Raw genomic sequence first — 18,123 nt, forward strand, 5'->3', positions numbered from 1 at the left:
TTAATAGAAAGGTAGCTACCAGCCAAAACTAGTTTGTCCCTCTTGTACTTCAATCAAGACTATGGGAAAAGAGTATAAGAAAGATTCCTTTAATGTGAATATCACAGACGTAGAACTCGCCATTCCACCCCATACCTAGTTTTCTAGGAAGGTTAGAGTACATGTTTAAAACCGGTTGTAAAAAGTATTATTTTCTTAGGGTACAACTACCCTTCTCATGACCGCATGGCTCTTGATCTTTCATCCTTGTATTCATAGTGCTAATGTTTATGTATCTCTTATTATTAAAATGCTTCTAACACTTTTTGGAAGAGAGATTATATCAATAATAAAGAACATTTTTACTAGACTTACCACCATATATTTTTACCTACTTTTCAGCCTTCTGTCGGCTATAAACTGGAATCTGTATGAACTCAGTAGAGGTCTTTTCATTATTAGGAAACTAAAAGAATTGTTCTTTTGTATATCTATACCAGCACACTGTCCATGAAGAATCAGTGATGGTGATGACTGAAGACACGCCTTTGGAAATTTCTTATGTGCCTTCTACTTATCTGACTGAGATCACTCATGTCTCACAAGCCCTATCAGAAGTGGAACAACTTCTCAATGCTCCTGACCTCTGTGCTAAAGATTTTGAAGATCTCTTTAAACAAGAGGAGTCTCTGAAGGTAAAAAGCAAAGCATTTTCATTTAGATTTTACAACACGATCGCATTGATCATTTACGGACTAGAACAGTTGACTTAGATGTGTACGGCGAAGGCATTTTGACTTACGTGTGGAAGTCTTAAAACACTTTACAAGATACTTAGCTTTAGAAATCTGGTACAGATAGAGAAATATAAATTGGAATAGGTATTTTGTAATATTTACTGTTGAGAGATTTCCTAAAACAAAGGAACACACTAAAATAATAGTTTCTTAATAGTTTCTTACACATTGAGGGCAGAAAGGGCTCACCAAAAAACAAGTTTTGCTAGAGGAATGGTTTATTCCCAACAAATATATTACTTTTCTTTCTTTTCCCATAAACAGGGAAATTAGATGAAGTTTTAAGTTATATCTATTGTATATAGTTTTAGTTTTATATTTTCTACTTCTAATATATACATTCAATTTCAAATTAGTGTTAATATCAATATTACAATACATAGAATCTAACTGAATAGAAAGCAACAAAATATTTTCTTTAAAATCACCAGGCAAAGGCCTCCAACCAAATCCAGCTTTTTTTTTCCAATCACCAGCTACAAGTTTCTAAATTCCAAACTAAAGCAAAACATGATGAAGAAACAGGCTTTGGGTTTTAGAGGGAAGTGTCTGAAGATAAGTGAATGTAGCATCAAGAAAATGTACATAATAATGTGTGTCTCAAGATAATTTTTGTGATCATACATTTCACTCTCAAAATGAAACATTATAGTATAACCAGAGCTCAGTATTTTCCAATGCAAATAGCATAAGATTATAGACAGAAGATAAGTTTGCTCTCAGCAGCACCTATTAGCTAAAGTATTTTATACTGTAAATTATTTCTTGGGATCTCATTTCATATCACATATTTGTCTGCATAACTGTACAAATAGATAAAGCCATTTGTTTGCTTTGGAACTCAGAGTTTCAATATCTTGAGGGACTTAGGTTTAATATCTTACATTATATCAAGTAAGCTATAAAATTACACACTAAAATAAAATAAGAGATGAATGGTTCTCTGGAACTACTCCATCCATTTCCGTATGATGCTATTTCTTATTCTCTTTTAAATAAAAGATTACTCATGGGTACAGTGAAGAAAAGAAGCTCAATCAATTGATAAAGGAGACATGCCAGCATCCTTGTCATTATTCACATTAATTTATTTCTCATGACAGCACAGTTTGTAATTTCATCATTGTCATTCAACATGTAAATCACTGCTAATGAGCTAATATTCATTCCTTTCCTTGTTCATGGACATATGGGTCAGGAGATCAGTGACCCTAAACTCATTAAGTTGCCAAATGAATATCTTTGTCTTCATACCTCTTAACCTGACACACTCAGAATGATGGACCCTTGGCTACACTCATAGTCTTATAGCTGACATCAATTGTGATGGTATTGATTACTCTGGTTTATAAAAAGGTATTATTGCTGGTTTAATTTAACTGGATTATTGAATCCTCATTAGATCCAGTTTGGGGCATAATTCCATCTCACTCCCAAAATATCTCTTGCAGCAAGCAAATGGACTTCCTACCTTTATGAGCTTTTGTAAGGGGGCTAGTTTTGATCTCAGCCTTTTCAATGAATATGTATTTCCTCTTAAAGGCATTCATCATTGTCATTATCTAGTAGTAAAAATAGAAAAACAGCATATAAATTGTACAGCTGCTGGCTGAGAAGGTTTGAAATTAAATTGTGGTTGATTTTATTCCTGACAGATTTGCATGAATCAAATTACAGAACTGTAGTAGGTATGGCTGTGGTTTAACATACATATTTTTAAATATAATACAACACAAATAATGTGTAGTAAGTTAAAATAATTACTTTCTGAACAAAAATATATTATAGCACAGATGATTTCCATAGATGTATTGAATTAGAAAGCTACCTAATCATTTTGACAAGAACTAACCAGATAAACAAACACTTATTTATATATGGAAATCTGCATTTATTAGCTAATACACAAACTAAGGCATAAGTAGCACTGAATGAGAAACATGCACATAAGTAATATTTATTCTTATATCAAAGTCAATATTATCATTATGAGTCAATTGATTGTATTTGTTTATATGTAAAAAGTCAATGATATCCATTATTTATCCAAATAAATTTATCTTTCCTAGTAAATAATAGTGCCATAGTTCTGAAATAATTTCAATTTTTGAAAGCTCAATCAATGTTAGAAATAACTATGACTTTATTTTTAAGAAAAAAGCCCATTGTTAGTAAAATTTGCTAAGATATAATTGCTATGTTAAATCATCAAATCTTGTTTTAAGTTGTCTCATATGAAAGTATGAACATAAAAGAGAATAGAATGGTGGTTGTCAGGACCTGGAGGGAGGGGGAAGTGAGGAATTGCTGTTCAATAGGTATAAAATTTCAGTTATGCAAGATAAATAAGTTCTAGAGATCTGCTCTACAACATTGTGCCTCTAATAATAAAAACACAATAACGTATTGTATACTTAAAAATTTGTTAAGAGGGTAGATCTCATGTTGTATTCTTTTCACAGTAAAAAATAATGGAATATGAACATAGAAGTTTTTAGCATCACAATTTGAAGTTTCTCAAAGTTTTGCCCCTGAGAACCTTAGACATTTGAAATCTTGTCATGAAAGCAGAAATTATTCATTTAAGAGGCCCAATGGAAAGGGTTTATCCTAATGCCTCCACATTCCTAAATCTACTGAAAACTTCAGTTCCATCAGTGTCTAAGGTACTCTTGGGGCCTCATCTGTCACCCCCCTCACTCAACATTCCCTCCACCCTGACTGACAGCTGCCAACTGCAGGTTCCTGGGACTCTGACTTAAGGCTCTCTCTAGTCATCCAAGGCCAGATGTGCCTGCCTTCCCACATCTCTCAACAAATCTCAAGCAATGACAAATGGCTTTCTTTGGATAAATGCCACTGCTCATCCACATCTTCAGTTGAGGTAACTCTGAGGCACGTTCTACACTGTGACCCAAAGTTCCCCACCAGGATTAAGATCCCCTTGTGCACTGTAGAAAGCTTTCTCATATTACACTATTTACTGGCTTCCTCTCCTACCCTCCACACTCCCTTACCACTTCTGGTTAGGATCATTCACAAGTAATCACTTGTATTCACGTTCTAGTCTTAGGATCTGTTTCTAGGGGAACCCAACCTAGGATAACTTTGAAAGAAATAATGACGTATATACTTATTATTCAGTCTGTTTGTCAACAGAAATACTGGAAAACATTTCATGCAATTTGGTGTAGAACTCCCCAGTGACTATTCTGTTCCCTCACTAAGGATTTCCTGAGTTTCTCAGTTAGGACTTGACATGGATAAAGGTGAATTACTAGGATCGAAATAAGAGTATGTCCTAGAATAATGATGATGACTAGGCTTTATCTTTTACAGTAATGAAGATCATTTTGTATACAGTGCTAAGGTACTGAGTAACTTCCCTGTATTAACTAATTAATCCCCCTCACAACCCTATGAAGTATCTAAAATCATTATCTCCATTTTATAGATGAAGAAACTGAAGAAATATTAAGTAAATAACTTGACAAAGTTGACAAAACTAGTATTGGTTCAAATAAGGATTTGAACCCAAGCAAAGTAGCATTAATATCTAAACTGTTAACCACTATACTGTACCACCTTTCATGGTTTCTGGGGTACTCTGTTGAGCATAGCAAGGATGAATTTGGGTAAAACATGGTAGAATACTGAGGTCTGTCAGACCGGTTCATAGGAAAAATGTACTGGGTTCTAATTCTCTCAGAATCCATGCCAATTTTAAAACTTTCCATAAAAGGAAGCAAGCATCTTTTCATATACTGTTGGCTTTATGCTAAGTGAAATGAGCACACAGAAAATGACAAATACTGTATGTTACCACTTATAAGTGGAATCTAAAAAATAAAATAAAAGAGTGAGTATAGCAGAACAGAAACACACTCACAGATATAGAAAACAAACTAGTGGTGACCAGTGGAGAGAGGGAATGGAGGAGGAACAGCATAGGAGATTAAAGGATACAAACTACTATGTATAAAATAAATAAGCTACAAGGATATATTATGCAATGCAAGGAATATAGCCAGTATTTTATAATAACTATAAATGGAATATAATTTATAAAATATTGAATCACTATGTTATACATCTGAAACTAATATTTCAATAAAAGAAAAAGAAAAGGAGGGAGGGAGGAAGGGAATAAATAAGGGGAAAAGGAAGGCAGGAAGAGGAAAAGGAAGGAAAGGGTAAAGGAAGGCAGGAAGAGGGAAAGGAAGGAAAGGAAAGAAGGAAGTCGGATATGCATCATTTCAATTGTCTCATCTAAACTAATGATAGTATAGATGCTCTGGTTGAGGCGAATAAAATGCTTTGTGCCTTTAGTAGCCAAGAGGGTGGCAAGAAGTGTGGACAATTGAAGAAAGCTCACAGATGTTGAGGGAAAACTTGAACCCAGTGTAGAGTTTAGATAGGATCAAGAAAGCAAGGCTGCCCTTGTTCAAACTCAACAGCATGGGGGAAAGCTTGTAAGTTGAACAAACCTAAGATTGTAAAGCAAAGTTGCTCATTCTTCTCTGACTGGTTCAGTTTTTTGCAGGGCCCTTGAAACCTAAAAGGAATGATTAGGACAAGCTGCTAATGTAAGGAATGAGTATCCATTCATTCAAACATATTTATTAAGCTCTTACTATGTACCAGGCATTGCTCTAAGTGCTTAAAAAGCAGTGAACAAAACCTATGGATTCAAGTCTCATGTAGCTTTTGTTATAGCAGAGGGAGGCAGAATCTGAGCAAACAAACAAACACATAATACATAGGTAAATGTTGTATATGAAAGATGGTACACAGTATGAAAAAAATACAGAGTTGGGTAAGGGAATATAAAACTACTAAGGGGGCAGGAGTAGTTGGAATGGCAAGAGGTGGGATTGCAATTTTTAATAGGGCAGAAAGGGTATTTGAGCAAAGATTTGAGGAAGGTAGGTTAAGGGAGTCAGCCTTGCAGGCAGCCTTGCTGTCCGGGCATGGTAAATAGTCAATGGGAAGGCCTGCTTGTTGGGAGCATGCCTAACTTGATCAATGAACAGCAGGAAGATCAAGGCACGAAGTCAAGGGGGCTTTGGAGGTCCAGGTTGGGGGGTTGTCTGGTGGACCGTTGTAAAGACTACTATTCATTCTGAGATAGAAGCCATTGTAGATTGTTGAGATGAGTGACATGGTCGGACTTAGGCTTTAACAAGATCACCCTGGCTGCCCCGTTTAGAGCAGAAATGTAGGGGAGTAGAAACAAGGAGGATAGTTGAAGAATGGATACTGGTGACTTGGACTAAGGTGGTAAGGAGGGATTTTCAGAGTTTGGAAGTGTTTTCAAAAGGGAGATAGAAGATTTATTCCTGTATTCACACAGAAACTTGAACATGGGTGTATAAATCTCCATTCTCAGCAGATTTAGGGCTCAGGAGAATTTTGGGGTCCTATGAACTTGGTAGAAGATCCCTTGAGGAATGTAAGATTTCTTCTCATTGATAACTTTGCCTTCCATACTCTGGTCTTGCTGTGAAGCAGGGGCAAAAGTGCTGGCAATGGAGATCTTATCATTCTGGTCAAAATCCTTCTTCTTCTTAAATGTGATGAAAATCTGGTCAAAATCCTTCTTCTTAAATGTGATGAAATGTATTTCATCACATTTAAGCACAAATTTAATAATGCCAATCACGTGAATGAAGACAAAACTAATGCTATGAGCAAACTGACTGTTTTTCTAGTCTCATATTAGGAGAATTAGATAATATATGAAGGCACTATATATACAAATCTGAACCAAATTCCTGAAAGAAAATAAAATAATGTTTCTGTGCACATTATAATAAAGGGCCATGTTAGATAAAGGGTTAGATTTTTCACCAATTTAATAATATTCCAATGAAAGGATATTGCAGTTATTCTAAATTAATTATGGAGCATACAAAATGTCAAAGCAAAATTTAATTACAAATGCCTTTTGAATTCTACTTAAATTTTCTAATTGAATAGTTTGGTGCATGGAAAAACATGACTTTTATTAATGTATTACCACATTATAAGAACTGATCTTTTGGACTATAGCATTTTGAATAATGTAATCATTTCATGAATTCTCTGAGGAAAATCTAGTTTTTCAACTAGCATATTTATTCAGCTATAAATATATTTCCTTTTTTTCAACTGCTTTTCTGATTTGGGATTTATTTACTATCATTTTATTCTTTTTACTTGATTGTTTCATTTGCTATTTATATTTGTGAGCTACTTTACAAATATTAATCTATTTGCTATAATTGAAATCCTACTTAAATTATTAATATAGTACCTCAATTTTCATTTCTTATACTGAAGAGATTATAGATATTTACCACAGTATAGCCTTGTGTAGTTCATATTTTATGTGCTTTGGTAGAGTTTCCCTTTATATTTTTTACATGTCTCTCTTTTATAGAAAATTATTCATTCTTTTCTCTAGCCATTATTTTATCAGACCCAGCAGTTGTCCTACTTTGCCTCCCATGCTACAATTTACTCCTATTTCTGCTAAAATGTACTTTAAGGACTCACTCCTCCTCCTTCCATTCTCCCAGCAAGCCTATTTTGATAATCCCCATCCTATAAATTTGATGTAAGTCAGAAACTTCTACATCAAAACTTACAATTCATGAGGCTGGTAGAAATTTTGAGGTTGCAATTAAGTTGTGGGGAAGTTTTCCTTTTATTCATGAACTATTCAAGCTGTTCTTTGACCAATTATGATGTCATATTTTGATCTGTGATATGTAATTACTGATTCATTATTTATGTGAAGACAGTGCCTCATCCTATGGAAAAATGTTTTGATGAAAATATATAGTTGTATTTAGGAAGTGTTTTTCACATGTGGACCATTATGAATGCAGAAAAAAAATCCAAAGGGTAACTTACAATAGAGCCACTAAAAATAACTTTCAAGAACTTCTTTAGGAAAAATCTAATTAATAAGTACTTTAATGCTTCTTGATTGAACACCCTTCCCAATTTGATACGTCATTAATATAGTGCCTGCTAGCTAGATGGGACATAAAATGGATAAGAATTAGATTTATATAGGGTGTTGCCTTCATCTGTCAGATAAAGACAAATTTCAGGGAGTGAAAATGAACTGGAGTTTGAGTCTTTGGTGTTCCAATTTCTCTTTTTCAATTTTAAGATAGATCTACTCCCCAAAGGCTGCTGTCACAACAGCTACTAATAGGTTTCTCTAATCCTTTTTTCTCAGAAATGAAAGTTGTGTACACCTCTGTTAACCAACTTACAAAGGGCCTCAAGGCATTTTTGTTAGCTAAAACTGCTTAAAGCTATCATTTTTACCTTCTTAAAATGTGAAAACAATCATGCAGGGTTTTATAAACTTAAAAACAGACATTCATGCATTTAAGTGTATGCATACCCATTTACCTGCAGTGCTACATTTATTAAGATGGTGATAGTCAGCAACAGCAAAAGATACCATTTTCACCATTTGCAGTGGTTTGCAAATGAGCCTTCTACTCCTTCTGTCCTGTTCCCTATGATGACCAACATCCATCATACGTATAACCACTAGGAAAAACAGCCAATATCTTGTTTTTCTTGTTCACCATTGTATCTCCAACTCCTAGAGCAATACCTACCACTCAGTAGGCACTCAGAGGATATCTGTTGAATGAATGATTGACAGTCTGGTAAATCTAGGTATGAAATCTGTGATTGAAAGGATAGAGTAATGTTAATGCATGTCAAGATTTTTTTTAAGAAAGAAGGAAAATTAGCCTGTTTTACATTATGCCCAAACTTATTGAGTGAAGTCATCCAGATGTGTGGATTCTAGAAAATTAAGCATATTTGTCAGCATGGAGAAATCTACTCGAGGTTTGTACATACTGAATTTTAAACCAATCATTTATGAAAGTGTGTAACAAGAAACCCACGAGTAATTAAAATATTAGTAATATTTTTCATAATCACTTGGCTTGCATTATATGGTTATGGCAAAGGCTAGAGATATTGGCTAGGCACTGCATCTGAACATTAAAGACTTAGATTTAGACACCGAATCTGACTCTTAATAGTTGTGTCCTGGGCAAGTCACATAAAATTTCTAAGTTTCAGTGTTTTTAACTTTGAAATTAGACAAATGATAATCCTAACTCAGAAGTAATATTGCAAAGATACAGTGAAATCATGTAGGATTATGTGGAAAAATTCTTATAAAAGTGTATAATTATATAAATTTCAAGGTTTGTAAAGCCCGTATTCATCATATACTCAAAATCTTAAAAATTATTGTAAATTAAATTTCCATGTAAATAATCCTAAAGCAAATTGCCTTTAAGAATGTGGTAAAACATTAAATTTCATACTTACATGTAAACAACTTTAAAATAAAATGTTAACAGTAGCATAAAATATACATAAAGGTATTTCCAGATTTGGCAAGTAGCCTAAAGGTAAAAAAAAAAAAAAAAAAAAAAAAAAAAAAAAGAAAAGTTTAAAGAAAAAGAAGCGAATGCACATAGGCTAAAAAACATTTGCTTTCAACAAAAACTTTGGTTAGAGAATCTGATTTACTTTCAATCATAATTACTATATTTCCAAAACTAAGTGTTACTTACTCAGGGGTAAAATTTCCCATTCTTGTGTTAATTTTATTTGCCCAATGAATAATTCACTTTTTAATATTTCTCTTGAGGATACAAACTAAATCATTCCAAGTTCCCATGTCCCATGGCTTTTACCAAGAATATGATGCCATTGTTTAGTTTGTTGCTTTATTTGGAGTTTTATTTTTCAGTGGAATATGTTGAATTTTTTTTCCTCCTAATTCTATTTCAGTAATTTAGAATCCTTTTGTGCTGATTTAGAAACATGACTTAAACTGTTTTAATGCATTGAAGCTCTAAGTGAAGGATGGTTTAATCAATAGTGTTTTTTTTTTCTTTTTTCCTTGGAGTTCTGAGATTTGTTTTTTGTTATTTATGTTGTTGTTTTCCTTTTGCCATTTAAAAAAGCTCATCTGTATCCAATTTCTTAAAATGGTAATCATGAGTATGTTGATACTTCAGTAACATTTAGTCAAACCTTATGAACTGATGCCACGTGAGTCAAAATGTTTCATTATTGGCAATTGCATAGAGTTCAGTCTAATACATGACTTTTACCCAAGTCTGCTTATTTCTGAATCCTAATGCATATCATTAAACAGTCAAGGAAAAAATCAAGAACTTTGTTTTGTAAATCACATATAATTAATGGATACCAATTACGAACAATTCCCAAATTGAGTTTTCCAAACCTGAGGCAAAAGATTAAAGGATGTTCTCACCATTAGGGAAATTTATGGGGTTTCCAAAAAGATAAAGGAAGGAGGTAGATTGTTAGATCCTGCTCGTATATCATGTTTTGTTTTATTTTGTTTTGTTGTTTGTTGTGTTTCTTAAATTTGTGCATTTAGGTTTCGAACAATTGTATGAAACAGTGGTTTTGCTTTTATATCCCTCATGTAAAACACTATGATTAAAAAGCATGTTCTCCTGGCATCAACAGAATTAATCATTTATAAAATGGGCACAATAGTACCAGATATGTTCACTATTTTTCCAAAGTAGTGTATTATCATTTGTATTAATTTGTCCAGGTTTAATTACATTCAGTCTTGAATAGTAGTTATATGTAAACTTGCTTGATCACTCCTACTGGATTTTCAGTTATTTATCAAAATAATAAAATACCCATGATTGCATATATAAATAGGATAAAAGAGTAAAAAGCGAAAAGAAGAAAGAAAAGCATCCTGTCCACATTTTTCAATCCCATTCCTCAGCAGTAATCAATCTTTAGGTTTCCTTTTATTGCTGTAGAATTTTTTTCCCTAAAAGCTATCTGCCCCTCTGCTCAGTTACCCAAGACTTAAAAGCATGTTCTGATTCTAAAAAATTTGGAAACATAGCATATCATATGTCTAATTTTTAATGATGAGAAAAGCATTTGTTTCTACACAACTCTCCTTTGCTATGTGCAAGAGGCATTTTTCTATCAAATTTTTTTTGGAAAATGATTTACACAATGTGTACAACTTAATACAAAATGTACCTATCATAAAATGACTTTTGGAATCATTTTCTGTTTAGTTGGTGCTGATGGACTAGAACTATTGTCTATGAGGAACAATTGGAGCAGTGAAGTGCAGGTTTTACATTTTTCTTTTTGTTCTCCTTGGTGCTCTGTGGCTTCTGAGGAACTTGGGCAGGCAGGATTCTGAATGAAGGACTTTGTTGTTAGGTATCTGAGATACTGTGAGGTAACCATGGAGAAACTTAGCCAGGAAATACAGGTGGACTGCTATTCCATTGTTTACTCTAACAGCTAAATAACCAGTAAAAGTGAAACAGAATAAACAGGGAGATACCTGAAGAGCTCACAACAGCTGTCTGGGCCTGAATGCATATCTACAATGATTGAAGAGCAGTGTGAAAAACCTTAAAGTTTCAGTAGTTGCATTCAAATTGATTTTCATAAGCAAGTTAAGATTCAGTGCTTCAACTCAACTTTTCACTTCAAATTAACACATATTTATTAAGACCCAAATTACTGAGTTTATCCCTCTTAAAAAACGACATGTAAGATGTGATCCCTTTGCTCTGGTAACCTAACATGTCAGAGTTATACAAACAAGTTAGAAAGTAATAAAAAGTAGGAAAGATATAATAGAGCCAAGATACATAGTATAAGGCCTGAGTGTAACTGAATTTGTGAAGAGGAGAAAGCAATGTCACAAAGCAGAAACTGAGAATAATCTTATAAAGGAGAAAGCCTTTAAAATGTCCATGTTTTGAATGTAAGTGGCATTGGGACAGTACTACTTGCTACCACTTATTTACTCTGTGCCAGGGCGTGTTCTAAATTCTTTACTTGTCATAACTCCTCTGGTTACCACAAGAACCCTATTAGGAAAAGACTGTTATTATACCCATATTCAGAATTATCCAAGCTGGAAATGGTGGTTTGGATCACAGTGATGGCGGGGTCAAATTCTGAAAACATTCTCAAGGTAGAGCCCATAGGATTTGTTGGCCAATCGCATGTGGGCTGATGGAGAGAGGATTCAAGGATAACACAAATAATTTTGGTATGAACAACTGGAAGAATGGAGCTGTCATTAATTATACCAGGTGCAAAACTGCAAGAGGATTAGGTTAAGGTGCAAGGTTGAGTGTAAGTTTAGTTTTGACATGTTAAGTTTAAGATATCTATTAAACATGCATGTGGATATCAAAGAGCCATATTGGATATATATAAGTCGAAGTTCATGAGATAGTCTCAATTTGACATGTAAAATTCAAAATCACTGGTGGAGGGTGGCTAATTTGTTAGCTCTTCTTCCACACTTGCTTACAAAATACGGGTTTTTCCTGTGCTCCTTTCCCAACCCTCTCCCCTCTAACTGTGCCTCTGTGGACAATCTCAGCCATTCTCATGACCTAAATATAGCCTTACACCAATGGACCTTATTGGTAGAGGTGGAAAATGGGATAGGCATGATGTCAAGATGGTATCATAGATTCACTGCTGATAGTACTCAACAGAGGGACATCTACCAGAGGGAGGGACTCAGCCATTTAATGATTTACTCTATTAAAAGTTAAAGTAAGATGTTTGTAGGCTAATAGAAATAGAACTTTGTCTTTCTGGCTCACTCTGGTATTCCCAGTACATAGAACTTATTTGGCACGTGGTAGGTTTTCCACAGATATTTGTTGAGTTAATTAATGAAGACAGAGGTATAGCCCTCAGAGAATTGGAGAAAATCTGAGGCATAGCAGAACTAGGTAAGACTATGGAGTTTGGGGCTGTGTGGAGAAGGCTATGCTTAACATTATTGATGCTGCTGAGGAGGGGGAAGATGCAAGGAAGAAGCATATACATAGAAATTTTCTTTAGGAGGTGAATATGGTAAAAAAAAAAAAACTGTGTATTTCAGGTGTTTATAGCCATCTGCTTGTGAGTCATTTTGAGACATAAAAGCTGAGAAATCACTAGAAAGCAATTTTAAATTTTTTAAATGAAGTTCAGTATACTTCAAACCAAAATATAATTGAAATATGGAAGTCACTTTTCAGGGAAAATGCACTTGATGATCAATTTCATATTATCTTATATTTTAGCTTATTTTTTAAATCTCTAAAACTATGTTATTTCAATTTTAAGATAGCTTTTTTTTCTTATTGAAAAGCTTTCACTAAGGGGACACTGGCAACATATGAAGTAAATATGTTCTATATAATTTTAAATATTTTATTACAAACTTTAAAGTAGAAGATAAAATTTTAGATTAATGTTTGTATATACATCCTATGATCGACCTATTATTTAAAACCCTACCTTGGTAAGACTTGTAAACTCATAAAGCTCTGTTTAAGTTACTTCTTGGTATAAGACAGGACTAAGGACACCTATAAGTTACAAACATCCTCATTTTTAAATTGTGGTCTGAAGTTTGAGCAAGTGCTGAATTGAATTTTATGCTGTTCATCTATAAAGTGCCCATTTATTTTCATGAGTACAGAGAAGGTACAAGAGCAATTATGCTATTTTAAATAACACTTTTAGAAATAGAAATCATATAGGCATTTTTCAGAGTATTTATAAAACAAATAACTTGTTATAAGTAAGAAACAACATTTTAAAAATTCACTAAATTTTTCAAGTTTATTTTCATCAGAAGTGATTAAGAGTAAGTTCAATTTATTTGATATTGCTCTCCCCTACTCCAGCCCTGTTCACTTTCTACAGTATCTAGTTTGACATTCATATAAATAGATTTACCATTTAGTTGGGTAAAGCTATATTCTGTAATGAAACATTCTGACAGCAAGGGAGTAGTTGTCACTTTACATTAAGTGGAATAAAAACTAAACAGCAGAAATATGCCCCTTATGATAGAGAACAGAGCATACTTAAAATAAGAGTTACTTGTGACCTTTAGCTCAGCCAGATTAGTTGGCAAATAGGTCCCTTGTTTGGTTCCCTAGATCAATTGTCTGTAGTCTCTAGTTTCTCTTACTAGCTCAGTAAAGACACAGTACATAATACTTGAATACACAAAGTACTTATAGGTTTAAATTGTTTGTGTTATGAATCCCCTTTAAAAACTGATTCTCTTCTTAAAGGAAGACCCATGTTTTAAAATAATATTTACCTCACAGTCAAGGCCTAGATTAATATGTCCATGTTATTAATGAGCTCTTATTTAAACAACAAGTTTTCAACTAGAAATGTGAATTAAAGCTGTATAGTTCATAGTCTTCTATCTTTCCTTATTTGACACATCTGGACTTCATCTTACAGCTGTGAAAGTCATTTCACGATCTAATTTTTCTCTATTACCATTGTATAAAGAAGGGTCTTATATAACTTATTTCATTCTGTAAGCTAGAGTTGCAAGGATGCTATTTTAACATATTAAGGACTTGAAGTTTATATACTCATGTACAATTGCCTTCCAAAAATTAAAATTTTGTTTTCCAGGAAGAGTGCCTAACAATTAAACATCTTACAGAATTGAAATAGGGAGTGGGGACGTCAATTCATAGGGGCATGTCAAAATCAAGACAAAAGTTGACTAAAAAGTTGAGTACTTCCCCATTTTTCCATCATATGTTCAGGTAAGATAAGGAACTATTCAGGGATAGAAATGGAAGTAATATACTCTGTAGTGATCCTAGGGATTTTTCTATCACCATAGCAACTACAGGGACTATGGTTTCATTTTTAGAGGGTCAGAAACTATAAAGATCACTTATTTTAGACAAACTAAAATTGTAAAAAGCTATAAAAGATCTCATCTCTGACTTAAACTATGGAAACTGCTACAGAATTTTCTTTGGTGCATATACCATTTTTCTGTGTGCAATGCCTCGGGGACGAGACTATGTGTAGGGACTTTAAAAAGGATTTCCTGGACTCCAGCCAATTTTGACAGCATTCTCTGAGAATGCACCGAGGAGCTATTATCTAGATATCCAGGGAGTATGACATCCCTTGCCCTAGTTTTTGCTTTTTGCTTTTCTCATTTAAGATAGAAAGTTTTCCTCCTTTTGCAACATGCTGCCCAGCATTGCTAAAACTTTTCATAACTGGATTCTGAGCAATTCTACCACTTTCCAGAGAATTGGGAGCTCTCCAGAGATTTGGATTAAAACCAGGACGCTTTGCAAGCTCAAATCATGAGAGAGAATATATGTTCTCTCTCACGTGCACGCACATACCCCACATGAAAGCCATAAATCTATTACTTTTAGTCAGATGGGGAAGATCCTCCTTGCCTTCCCTTGAATTTTACCCCCATAGGAAATTACAGCTATTCATTTTAAGTGTTTGGGCTCCCAAGATACAGACAAATGGGGCTGGTTGTCCAAATGTGAATTTCAGTAATCAGCCTGTCAGTCAGCTGGCTGCTTGGTATCAATTGGAGAACTTGTCAAAAGTTCTGGACTTTCGCTCTTGGGCTGGCAGCCACGCTAAAGTAGATGAAGTCTACATCATCAGGAGTTGAGCCGGTACAAATGGTGTTGAAGGTCAGTTGGTCAGGCTGCTCAGGTCAGCAGAGTTAGCAGAAGCAGCAAAGAAGGCACACTGGTGTGTGTTCTTGGCACATCACCTAATCCAGCTAGTGGGGTAGCTCTAAATACTCCACCATGGCTCTGGGTTTAGAGCCATCAGGAGATGGTAATGCAATTTTGCCAGGTGAATAAAAGAAAGGAAGAATGTAAGAGACTTGCTTGGGTGCAGTGACCTCTACGGCCTTGTGATAACATATAGCAGATCCATTCTGTCTTTTTAAAGTTTTTGTTATATTATCAGTTTTATTTTTATTAATAGTAAACTTTTCCTCCATAAGGAAGTGTCTTATGTCAAATAAAGCAAACCACAGTGTAGTACTAAGCTATTTTCAGTTTTGTAGGGAAAGAAGATAACAGTGGAAGACAGTCTGCTCTGTCCAGATTTACATTTTCACACTTTCAAGATGCTGAAATTGCTCTTCATAAGATCAGCAATCACCTTCTAAATATTCACAGTTGATTTTTTTTACTCCTGTTCCTAGATGCATTTGACTTGGTGGCAGCTCCCTCTCTCCCTCCTGATATTTCTTCTTCTCTTGATTTTGAAATATTTTACTCTCCTGGGTCTCCTCCAAGGTCTGATGACAATTACTCTTTGGACATACTCATCTTTTTCGTCAACCTCTGCTTTCCACCAAGGTTCATCCTTAGGCAAACTTTCTTCTCACTCTTTCACTCTTACAGACTTTTCTGAGCAATTTGAGCATCCCTCGTGCAATTAAACAGCTCCTAGTATATTCCAATGACTAGCAATTCTGTATGTAATCCTGACAGAGGACAGTTTTAACCTGCATTTCTCTGGAGAAGTAATCTCAAAGGATACTCCTGTGTTGGCATGCTCTCCTTTTCTTCATATGGTAACCCTTGACCTGTCAGAAAAATGTTCTTACCACAGAGTTAAATTGAGATGCTTAACAAAACATAATGAAACCTTCTAATCAAAAGATATTCATGGACTTGAAGGCAACACCTTGGGATTTTATAAACAATCTTTGAAATTCTTTCACATCACTCGTAACCATCATGTCTAGCTGATTTGCGGACTTGGAAACACAGCTGCTTTTTTCAGGTTCCCACTGTAAGCATTGACTTTTGCCCTTTACAACTGACATTATCTATATGCTCACCAGCTACTATAGCTTAAACTTCCCCCAAGGCAAGTCCTCATGCACCATAGTCATGACGTCTTAGAATGAGGCTGGAGAACCCCCTAAGATCTGTAACTTCTCTCCTGCTGCCCAACCTGACTTGTGGAGTTTGCTTCAGAGCCTCCTTTCTGGGAAGCTGCAGGCTCAAAAATGGGCACTCCCTATCTACCCGAGTCTCCATCTCACACGTGGTTGAAATCCTCCTTATAAAGTTTATATTTATACAGTTGACCCTTGACCAATGTTGATTTGAACTTCATGGATCCACTTATATGTGGATATTTTTCAATAGTAAGTACTACAATACTATACAATCCATGGTTGTTGAGTCTGCAAATGTGGAAGAACTGTGGATATGGAGTTCCAGCTATAAATTATACATGGATATATAACCCTCATGTTATTTGAAGGTCAGATATATCCTAGGTCTCTGGATCAGAGAACACATCATTATTTTTTTTAAGGAAGACTAAATGTTATGGGTGATTTTTTTTTGAAGTATAGTCAGTTACAATGTGTCAATTTCTGGTGTCCAGCATAATGTTTCAGTCATATATATATATATATACACACATATATATACACACACACACACACACATAAATATACATTTTCATATTCATTTTCATTATCAGTTATTACAAGATATTAAATATAATTTCCTGTGTTATACAGAAGAAATGTTTTTCTGTTTTATATATAGTATTTAATATTTGCAAATCTCGATTTCTCAATTTATCCCTTCCAACCCTCTTTCCCTCCCCTGACCAGTAACCATAAGAATGTTTACTATGTCTGTGAGTCTCTTTCTGTTTTGTAGATAAGTTCATTAGTGTCTTCTTTTTTTCTCTTTTAAGATTCCACATATGAGTGATAGCATATGGTATTTTTCTTTCTGTTTCTGGCTTACTTAACTTAGAATGATGATCTCCAGGTCCATCCATGTTGCTGCAAATGGCATTATTTTATTCTTTTTTATGGCTGAGTAGTATTCCATTGTATAAATATACCACAGCTTCTTTATCCAGTCAGTCATCTGTTAGTGGACACTTAGGTTGTTTCCATATCTTGGCTATTGTATATAGTGCTGCTATGAACATTGTGGTATATATATCTTTTCAAATTAGAGTGCCCTCCAGATATATGCCCAGGAGTGGGATTGCTGCATCATATGGTAAGTCTATTCCTAGTTTTTTGAGGAATCTCCATACTGTTTTCCGTAATGGCTACACCGGACTGCATTCCCACCAACAGTGTAGGAGGGTTCCCTTTTCTCCATACCCTCTCCAGCGTTTATCATTTGTGGACTTTTGAATGAAGGCCATTCTGACTGGTATGAAGTGATACCTCATTGTACTTTTGATTTGCAGTTCTCTGGTAATTAGTGATATTGAGCATTTTTTCATATGCATATTGGCTATTTGTATGTCTTCATTGGAGAATTGTTTGTTTAGGTCTTCTGCCCAGTTTTGGATTGGGCTGTTTGTTTTTTTGCTATGAAGTTGTGGTGAGCTGTTTATATATTCTGGAAATTAAACCTTTGTCAGTCACATCATTTGCAAATGTTTTTTCCCATTCTGTAGGTTG

The 18,123-nt window shown here is 34.5% G+C and overlaps 1 protein-coding gene across 9 annotated transcripts in view; it reads left to right on the forward strand.

Moving 5' to 3' along the window:
• Positions 1-18,123, forward strand: part of DMD (dystrophin) — a 1,947,932-nt gene that overhangs the window by 907,241 nt on the left and 1,022,568 nt on the right. For all 9 annotated transcript variants that reach the window (XM_064483309.1, XM_031445593.2, XM_064483311.1 and 6 more), the window contains one exon: positions 480-674. In XM_064483309.1, the coding sequence (XP_064339379.1) occupies positions 480-674 (195 nt within the window). The remainder of the gene's footprint in view (positions 1-479; positions 675-18,123) is intronic.

This window comes from Camelus dromedarius, chromosome X (genome assembly GCF_036321535.1).
Source record: "Camelus dromedarius isolate mCamDro1 chromosome X, mCamDro1.pat, whole genome shotgun sequence".
NCBI lineage: Eukaryota > Metazoa > Chordata > Mammalia > Artiodactyla > Camelidae > Camelus > Camelus dromedarius.